We start from the raw sequence: 10,496 nt of genomic DNA, 5'->3' as shown, positions 1-10,496 counted from the left end.
TAAAATGTAAGCAAAGTCATTCGTGGTTTGGTGTGTGGTTCAGATCTCTTTACAGTGGTGCTGATAGGAACCAAGGGTCACCATGACTACAACACAAATATAGACATTTTATTTACCATCCAAAACCACCAGGTAAAACTATGATTTGCCAGATGTTGGTAAAATCACAGTGTAAAGGATCCTAATAATTTACTAGTTGACCAATGGCTGACTCCAAATGCATGCCCTGGTTTCCTAATGGGATCCAGATCTCTGTTGGGAACTATTAATAAGCAAAACCGTTAGGTTTTAATCATAAATGGTTTCTAATAGTCCTTTTTCATCAAGGAAGGGGAAAAAAAACTTTATCAGCTCACTGTAACTCGAGGCTGAGAAGGGCAGGCAGTAGACTTTGTCCTATCAGGCTACTGTGAGACATTGCACCCATCCCGCTAGATGCTGCTTTAGCTCCGTCCCTCATGACGCGCTCTCACTTCACCAGCTTTTTCCACTCATTCGCCAAAGAGTTGAGCAGACAGAGAGACGCAGGCACCGCCGGCTCCACAAGGACAGCAGACGAGGGGGAAACAGAGGTATGTTTGGGGGGTTTTAGGGGGGAAAGGCTCTATTTGGAGCTCTCTCAGCTCAATCTGCTTAAATACCCTCCATTCTGGCTACATTTGAGCCTCTAAAACAGCAGATGCCTCATAAGGCAGCCTGGATGCTGCCCGTTTCTGTGACCTGTATTGCAGAGGATGGAGTTACTGCGAAGGCGTATTACGCACTTTTAGCACGAAGCGGCGCCTTTTTCTCCCCCGTCAGAGCCAAAACAGACTCTTTTCTTTTGAATAGCCCTCATTTGGGGCGTCCACCGTGTCTCCTGGCCAAGAAACGCTCTCTTTGGAAAGTCATGTGTTGTGGCTGTAAAAGTAGATCCTGCTGTCCTGCTGCTGCACGCCCCATGTTCAGCTCTGAAAGGGGAACTCCACCGATATTTTAAAATTTCTGTACGATTCAGTGGTTGAAGTGTAAGCAAAGGTCAGTCAGAGTGGTTTGGTGTGATGGTCCATTGTACTTAGAGACTTAGATTTGTTTACAGTGGTGGTGATAGGAACCAGGGGTCGCCATGACTACAACACAAATATAGCCGTTTCATTTAAGGAGCAGTGAACCTGCGCGTCTTATTAGCTATTTTAACGTTTGGTGATGGTAAAATAGGCATAAATATGGAATAATAAGTTTTCTTTGGGGACTGTTTTGCCTTAGAATGCTCTTAATGGTTCCCTCAACCATGAATTGATTAAAATAAATGGATTAAATAACGTTTTAGACCAAAACTGTTGTAAAACGGTGTCTCAGGTATCAGGCAGTGAATTCACGAGCATTCAGTGTAATACACCTTCTGTGAGGGAGCTTTTAGAGGTGGACGTCTGGTTCCTATCATCACCACTGTGAACAATTCTGACTCGGCAAGTTTTTCTAGAACAGAGCATTTCACACCAAACCACTCTGAATGAACTGTGTAGACCTATTTAACCATGTAATTACGCAGAAATTTAGAAAAAATCGGTGGAGTTCCCCTTTAAGAACTGATTAACTGTTGTCCAGAGTGAAACTAGAAATGTTAGTTACAGAATTACAGTTAGTTATGGTTATGTGGTTATATGGTTTGCTATTACAGACAATAGGAAAGTGTTTGAAATGCTATAATAGAGGATTATATGGCATAATATAACAATATTTTACCAACATCAACATTTCATGTAAAACTCAGAAGACACGTGTAGGTTCACTGGTGGTTTTGGATGGTAAATAAAATGTCTATATTTGTGTTGTAGTCATGGCGACCCCTGGTTCCTATCACCACCACTGTAAAGACATCCGAACCATTTCACACCAAACCACTCTGAATCACTTTGATTATATCTCAAGGACTGGATTATGCAGACATTATGAAAAAGTGATTTAAACAACAGCCAATCAGAGAGCTAGAAGAGTGGAGGAAAAGGTGAAGAGATGCACATGCAGACCACCTGAACAGCAGAGCGGAGACAGAGGAGCCGTGTGTAAAACACAGGCAGATAAGAGCCGATATCATGATTATAATGTTTATAATGTTGATTCAGACTTCAGGTCATCCTCTTTACAGTTTCAGCTCAGCTGCCAGTTTGTAGTGATTTATTTCTCCAGCTCTCACTGTATCAGTGTTTCTCACCACAGTTTAATCCCCAGTTGCACTTTCGCTGTGCATAAAAGCCCAAACAAGTCCAGTAAGTTTAGCTTCATAAGTGATATGTGATCTGAGGAGATCTGGGAATTTGAGTTCTTATTTGTTTAAACTTGCTATATGTGTTGTACCTTCTCTGTGCCTTGTCGGCTAGTCTGAGCTCCCTCACGACAAAGAGACATGAAGTTCTATGAAATTCTATGACAAACTGCCGTTTAGAGTCGTGTAGTGAACGCCCAGCCTCAAGATGATCATCTAAAGGTGGTCTAGGACAGGAGTTCCCAACCATGAAGGCCTACAGGAAAACAATAAAAACGTTTTGGCAAATTCAGCACAGCAATTTTTGGGTGCCACAACATGCAGTATGTATCAATGAACATTGAATATCAAGCAAGCAAAGTTTATTTGTATAGCGCCTTTTACAACAGGTGTTGTCACAAAGCAGCTTTACAAGGAAATCAGCATTACAGAAAGAAATCCGGGTCCGAGCCCCCATGAGCGTCGCCAGTGGCGACAGTGGCAAGGAAAAACTCCCTAAGAGAAACAGGAAGAAACCTTGAGAGGAACCAAGACTCAGAAGGGGAACCCATCCTCCTCTGGTCGACACCGGATAGTAAACATTGTTAGTATAAAGTATTATAGTACAAAAACGGGGAAAACAGGTGGAGCAAATGATTAATTTGAATAGTTTAGTTCATGCAGCAGCAGCAGCGGCAGCGGCATCAGTGGGGTCAGGTTGTGAGGGTGAGGTTTGCACGGCGAGCAGTGGCACCTGATCAAGGCAGAAGAGGCAGCAGCATCAGACGCACAGGATGGGCGGCTGTTCAACTCAGCAAAGGAAACAAAGAAAGGAAAAACACACAGAGAGTCAGTTCTGTAATGGGTGATTGATTAATTTGATTAGTTTAAATGATTGATTAGTTCAAATGATTAATTTTGATTAGTTTAGTATGATTTAGTTTAGAATATCAACAGATGAGGTGAATATAAACTTGCTGTACGCCTAAAAATGCAGAACTTTTATTTCATTATATTTTTATTTTAATTTTATTATAAGTTTCTCACTCGCGAGTGGACAGTTGAAACTTTTGGGGCGGTGTGTTTCATTTCTAGAGACAAGGGGCTAAAAATAGATGAAGCTGCTTTTTTGCACCATTGTATTAATATTATTTTTTCATTGATTTTTATGAGAAATGATTATGGACTATGGACTCCTTCTCAGTATTGGCCAGAGGACCACCAGAGGGTGGTCCACGGCCTAGTGGTTGAGAAACCCTGGTCTGTGATGCTGAAACTACTCAATCACTCTTAATCCCACATTAGGAGCTACACAGCTAACGTCATCACATCACCTCACACAGAGGGAGTGAGAGCTGTTTCAGGACAGATTTGTTACAGGATTGGATCAGATTTATTCTGTTATCTTCTCCGATGTCCCATCCAGCGTTTTCACCTGTCATCCACTCAATACTAATAACTGTAACTTAATTACAGCACTGAGCAAGTCAGAGACATCCCTTCGTTAATTTAATTTCTAATCAAAAAAGCCAATAAGTACAAAATATTCATTTTCCAGCAGAGAAAAAGCAGAAAATGACATGAAATCCTCAACAACTAAATCTAATGTCAGCTGTTTGAGTGTTCAGAGTGTCACTCTTTACCTTCATTACAGCTTCCATTCTTTTCAGGAGACTCTGTAGGGATGGACCGATATGGGAATTCTGGGCTGATGCCAACATCTGATATTTGATCAATAACAAATCTGCCAATACCAATAAATAAACGTTTATAAAATGTTGTAACAGCGTCCACCTGGATTGGCATTACAGAGAAATGAAACATTTATTTGTGTTAAAAATGCCGTTAAATAAGTGTAGCTCAGTGAGGCCTAAACATTCTGCTCTTCCAGAGAACCTTTGCATGATTAAAGGGTTCTTGGCATTGTTAAAGGGTTCTTCACATCGATGGAGAATGTGCTGTAAAAGGTTCTATATAGAACCTTTTTGAAAAGGGTATATAAGGGTACATATAAGCTGTATAGCACCTAAAAGGGTTCTTCTATTGTTACGAGCTTAACATCATAGCAATAGAAGAACCATTTTGGGTGCAATATAGAACACTTTTCAAAAAGGTTCTATATAGAACCATCTAGAGCACATTCTGAAGACCTTGTTCATTATGCGAAGAAAGCTTTAATCATGCGAAGTCTTCTTCGAGTGTTCATAGTTTTATATAGAACCATTTTCTTTACTAAAGAACCCTTAAAGAACCATCTTTTTAGCAGTGTACGTGGCTGTATTGGATGGTAATTAAATCAGTACAGTCTCTGACTCTCACCCAGCTCTGTATGGATTGCTGTTGTGAGTGAACTGATTCAGTGCTGAGCTCTAATAACTCTAATAACGTACAGCACTGAGCAGCTGGCAAGTCACATTTCACAGTTTAAGTCCTGTGATAATATGAAGCGAGACAGCTTTCAGCAGCTGTTTATAACTAAATGGATGTGTGTTTAGTGTCAGCTGCTGTGAGGACCAGTAGTTTGTCTTCCTAACATAGTCTAAACCTGAACTGTGCGGAGCTTCGGCAGACATTCAGCTGAGGTCCATCTCGAGTGAAGTAACTGTGGTCCATGCAGCTAATTCAGCTCTATTTTGTCTCTGAAAACGATTCAGGTGACATTCACTGCCTCCTTAAGCAATTCTGTGTTTTGTCCTCGTTCGTTCGAGCTGCTTAAGCCCTCACTTCAATGGGGGAGAGTGAGAAGGTGAGCTAGTCTCACTATCCTTTTCCACAGGCTGGAGATGGTGGTCAGGATTATATATAGGAGTATATATGACATATAAAATGTAATATAGGGGATTATATGACATAATGTAACATAATATGACGTAATATAGTATGATGTAATATAATGACTTAATATAACAAACTTTTTGTGAAATAACAAACATTTTGTTAATCATTTTTCAATGTTGAATCTAGGAAAGCGCACGTTTAACCAGGCAGTGTCTTAAAGGGGAACTCCACTGATTTTTCTAAACATTTCTGCATAACTAAATGGTTAACATGAGTACAAAGTCATTCAGAGTGGTTGGGTGTGAAACGCTCTGTTCTAGAGAAACTTACAGAGTCGGAACTGTTCACAGTGGTGGTGATAGGAACCAGACGTCCACCTCTAAAAGCTCCCTCACAGAAAGTTATTATATGACGTGGTGATGAATTCAATGCCTGATGTCTGAGACACTGTTTTAGGATAGTTTTGAGAAGATTTTGGCCTCTAAAAAATGTTCATGGTGGAGGGATACATGCAGGGTGTTGTGAGGCAACATAGTCCCCAAAGAAAACACATTATTTCAGATTTTCCGCTATTTTCCCATCATCTACATTCCATATAAACTCAGGAGACTCGTGTAGGTTCACTGGTGGTTTTGGATAGTAAATGGTAAAAAAAAAGATGGTTCTTTAAGGGTTCTTTAGCAAATAAAATGGTTGAAGAAGTTGATAAAGAAACATGAACCTTTTGGATGATTAAAGTGTACTTTGCATCATGAAATGGTTCTTCAGACTGATATTTTGTGTTTTGTCCTTGTTTGTTCGAGCTCTTTAAGGTGAGAAGGTGAGCTAATCCTGCTGTCCTTTTCCACAGGCTGAAGATGGAGGCCTTTAATCACAGACTGAACACATATATTGACTCATGGATGGGTCCCAGAGGTGAGTTCAGCCTGCCTCCTTTAATTTATGCACAGCGCCTTCACTGAGGACAAAGAAGGCCTCTGATCTTTGGGCTGTTTCCTTTTAGTGCACTTCAAAAACTCCGACCACATTTTCCTGACCTGCATTTTGACAGCTGACCGTCACATTTTGACAGGGAAGATGCTGCTAATGCTTTTACTGCTGAAACATTGCTTTATGCTTCAGTTACAGACCTGCCAGGTCTTTACATTGCAGGTCTTGCAGGATTATTTAAAACCTGCAAATAAATACATTGAAATTTAAGCGTGCCAGTAAGTGTCAGCTGCTAATTCTGACTGTGGCTCATTGAGGCTAATTAAGGCTTATGTTATACACTAGTAAAGGCATTTTTAATTCTCTATTAAGAAGTAAATCCATGTTACTCAATGTTAATCCTTGTCATATAATGGCTGGCCAAATAGGATTTAGTGGGAAATGAACTATAATATAATATTAAGCCTCTCATTGTGTGTAAATCCTCAAATAATATTTACAGAGAGGTTTTTTTTCTAACTACATATGTTGTAAATTAAGTACGTTTTATTTAACAAGGACATTGGAAAGAACAACACTTGACCAAGTGGTGTACATAAATATGAATCTATGAAATATCAAAAATGCAGAGTAAATATAAGCAAAAATAACTAGTCAAGAACAATAAAAAGTAATAGTAATAATAAAATGAAGATGATTTTAAAATGTTAGTGTAAAAAAGTTCATTTTAAGTCTTAAAAAACAGTACTGAGTTATTTCTAATATTTACAGGTAATCAATTCCAATGATTTCTGAGATCTGATTCGTTTTAAAGGGTCCATATTCTACATTTTTCTTCACTTACGACATTTAAGTTGTTTCATAATTCATTTTTTCATGACTATGTTTTCATTACTGTGCCTTTAAGACTGATGTATGTAAATGAGCTCTGTTCTGATAGGCTGTCCTGTTTTGTGGTGTAAAACACAGGGCTGAAACACTGCTTATAATGTCAGCATCAGGGGGCAGAGCTAAACTGCTCTCGGCTGGATAGGGGAAATACACCAATCAGGCATAACATTATGACCACCTCCTTGTTTCTACGCTCACTGTCCATTTTATCAGCTCCACTTACTGTATAGGTGCACTTTGTAGCTCTACAGTTACAGACTGTAGTCCATCTGTTTCTCTGATACTTTGTTAGCCCCTTTTACCCTGTTCTTCAGTGGTCAGGACCCCCATTGACCCTCACAGAGCAGGTACTATTTGGGTGGTGGATCATTCTCAGCACTGCAGTAACACTGACATGGTGGTGGTGTGTTAGTGTGTGTTGCGCTGGTCTGAGTGGATCAGACAGAGTTTTTAAAGACCTCAGTGTTGCTGCTGGACTGAGAATAGTCCACCAACCAAAAATATCCAGCCAACAGTGTCCTGTGGGCAGCGTCCTGTGACCACTGATGAAGGACTAGAGGATGACCAACACAAACTGTGCAGCAGCAGATGAGCTATCGTCTCTGACTTTACATCTACAAGGTGGACTGACCAGGTAGGAGTGTCTAATAGAGTGGACAGTGAGTGGACACAGTGTTTAAAAACTCCAGCAGCACTGCTGTGTCTGATCCACTCAGACCAGCACAACACACACTAACACACCACCACCACGTCAGTGTTACTGCAGTGCTGAGAATGATCCACCACCCAAATAGTACCTGCTCTGTGAGGGTCCATGGGGGTCCTGACCACTGAAGAACAGGGTAAAAGGGGGCTAACAAAGTATGCAGAGAAACAGATGGACTACAGTCTGTAAGTGTAGAACTACAAAGTGCACCTATATAGTAAGTGGAGCTGATAAAATGGACAATGAGCACAGAAACAAGGAGGTGGTCATAATGTTATGCCTGATTGGTGTATATAAATGAGTTTGTTTGTGGTGACCTCACAAAAACAGTGAATTTACAATAGCAGACTTTTTCTTCAAAACAAGCATAAAAATCGGTAGTATGCTGATGTAGGTAGCTAGCTAAATTTCCCATTCCTAAATTTTCTATGGTGCAGCAATGCCTCAGGTGTCAGAACTGCTGCACTATTTAAGGTGGAACGGGAATATTCGAACAAGAAGCTGGTGAATATCTGACTTCAGCTTCATATCACTGAAGAATTAGTGGGTGATAATAAATAATTGCTTTGAAGGCATATGAGTCCCTAAATGTAACTAAAGCCCAGCAGTGTGGAGCTGAACTTTACCCTCCTCTGCTGTCACTGCAGACTGGCAGGGTCGCCTACAGAGCAGCGCTGGTAGCTGTTAATGAAGTGATGCTCTTTTTATTTGAGGGTCCCATTTCAGAGGGAAGATTTCAACCACTACCCCTTTAACTCAGTTCCAAGGGGCAAGATGAGGGCTAAAAATAAGAAATGGGGTTGGGCCTACGTTGGCACTTTGTGTTTTCTCCCATTCTGGATGTTCTCAGATGTTATTTTTCAGTGTTAGATTATAGTGGGTCAAATTCAGGCTTGCAAAGTCAGATTTCAGGTTAATTTGATTTCAGTATGAACAATTTGATCCCTGCCTAGTCTTTAACCAGCTTTTATACTGAAGAGGGCAGAGAGAGAGCACTGACTGCCCTGAAATACAACACGCTAAATTAGGCTGCATTTCAGGGCTGCATCGCACACAGTGACGTGTCTTCTCCCCTACCTGTTCCATTTAATACCTCTCTTTGCCTGAAGGCACTCATTTCCGGCCTTCCTCTCCCTCTTTCTTCATTTCAGTGCTTTGAGCTTCTTTCACTGCATTATTTGATGGCCTGATTTACACGGCTGAGCAGCGTGATCAGTTTAAGCGGCGCCGCCTAGAGGGAGATAAAGATGTAGATGTTTTTGCTCTTATTTTTCAGATCCTCGTGTGAGAGGATGGTTTCTGCTGGACGACTACCCCCCCACTTTCGTCTGCACCATCCTGTACCTCCTTATGGTATGGATGGGGCCAAAGTATATGAAGGACAGGCAGCCGTACTCCTGCAGGAGGATCTTAGTGGTGTATAACCTGGCCCTCACTCTGCTGTCCCTCTACATGTTTTATGAGGTGAGTCGACTGTACTGGTTTTCCAATGTCACATTTCTTTGCGACTATTTTCTCGATTTGTGCATCTCTTCTTAAACTCTCCTTTAAAGGCTCGTCATATAACATGATCCTCATATGTTTCATATCTAAATGCTCCGTTTTCTTCATCACTACTTTCCAAATCGCTGCAGCAGCTTCAGCAGCTGTAAACTCTCTGTACTCTGTTTCACATGAGTCTCCGATGTGGACTGAATGAAGAATGAAGGGTTTCCTGCGTGATGGTCAGTCCTTAGTGATTTCCTGAGTGTCTATTGGTTAGTTTCACACAGAATGTTGACGGACACACAAATCCACCAGTTCCACACGGTGAGAGGCAGATGACGTGTATCTCAGCCCCTCTTCATAGGCTCATAACTCCGGATGTGAGTCTCATATGATCTCGAGATAAGATGGAATGGAAAGGGCGACTCTATGGATTCAGGAAGTGTTTGAACTGGATTTCTGTGCTGGATCATCACAAAGATACAGACACAGATACAGAAACAGAGAATTTGAGTGTTCCAGGCACCTGCTAACATTACTAATGTTGACACAGGCTGATTAGTAAGAATTAAATTAAATTTTTTTTCTTCCAAAAAAGCGCAATAAGTGCCAGTTTCTTGCGTCTGTCCATTTAGTGTGATGAAGTGTTAAACGTCCTGCCCATGAAACCGCCCATAAACACCCACTCTGCTCCTTTTCTGCTTTGCAAAAGTTGCCACAGGCTGACTACTTGCAGTTCACACTTATTTTTTGCAGAGTACGCTCACTTCGGTGATTAAATGAAAAATATAAAACCAGAGATAATAAAGTACTGAGGTAACATCACTAATAAACAATTATTGTCACAGCTAGTAGTATAAAATGCTATTCTGGGGAAATCTTCCCAATCTGGCAACCCTGATCAGGCTGCTGAGACTGATCAGAAAGACTGAATCTGTGTTCTGTGATGTGTTGAACTAAGCTGTTAGCCTGTTAAGCTAGCGCTAGCCTATCCAGCTCCTCTAGCACTCTTCACACATTCAGTGATGTTGAGGTCTGGACTCTGGGGTGGTCAGTCCATTGTTCAGCTTCTTTGTTTGGTGTGTCCGTCTCCTTTTCTCAGTGAGGTTCTTCTTGATCAGCTATACATCCTTTCAGACCCACAGCGCTGAGTCGTCTTCTCACAGTGGAAGGATGGACAGAAACACCTGTGGATGTTTTCAGATCTGAAGCAGCTTGATTTTCTCCTCTCTCTCAGAGATGAAAGCTTTAAGTGCTGTTTATCTGATGGGGGCAGTTTTGGGGTCTACCAGCCATTCCAGGTGGTTGTTAGGAGCCCCATTTTCTCTGTAGCTTTTAATCCAGTTTTGGAAATTTGTGTTTTTTCACTTTGACTTTCTCCTTCATGATGCAAGTTGATTATCTTATATTATATCTCCTCAGAAACACCATCTGAAAGATGAGTAACTTGTACTTGATGGCGGTTTAGCTGGAAATGAAATC

The 10,496-nt window shown here is 41.0% G+C and overlaps 1 protein-coding gene across 1 annotated transcript in view; it reads left to right on the top strand.

Annotated features, from left to right (window-relative positions):
• The first annotated feature begins 437 nt into the window (after positions 1–437).
• elovl5 (ELOVL fatty acid elongase 5) overlaps positions 438–10,496 on the top strand; it is a 31,315-nt gene continuing 21,256 nt past the window's right edge. Inside the window, exons 1-3 of the mRNA XM_036573666.1 lie at positions 438–572; positions 5,853–5,917; positions 8,806–8,993. Of these exons, the coding sequence (XP_036429559.1) occupies positions 5,860–5,917; positions 8,806–8,993 (246 nt within the window). The 5' untranslated portion in view covers positions 438–572; positions 5,853–5,859. The remainder of the gene's footprint in view (positions 573–5,852; positions 5,918–8,805; positions 8,994–10,496) is intronic.

Source organism: Colossoma macropomum, unplaced genomic scaffold, assembly GCF_904425465.1.
Source record: "Colossoma macropomum unplaced genomic scaffold, Colossoma_macropomum, whole genome shotgun sequence".
NCBI lineage: Eukaryota > Metazoa > Chordata > Actinopteri > Characiformes > Serrasalmidae > Colossoma > Colossoma macropomum.
This window is presented reverse-complemented; position numbering and strand designations above follow the sequence as displayed.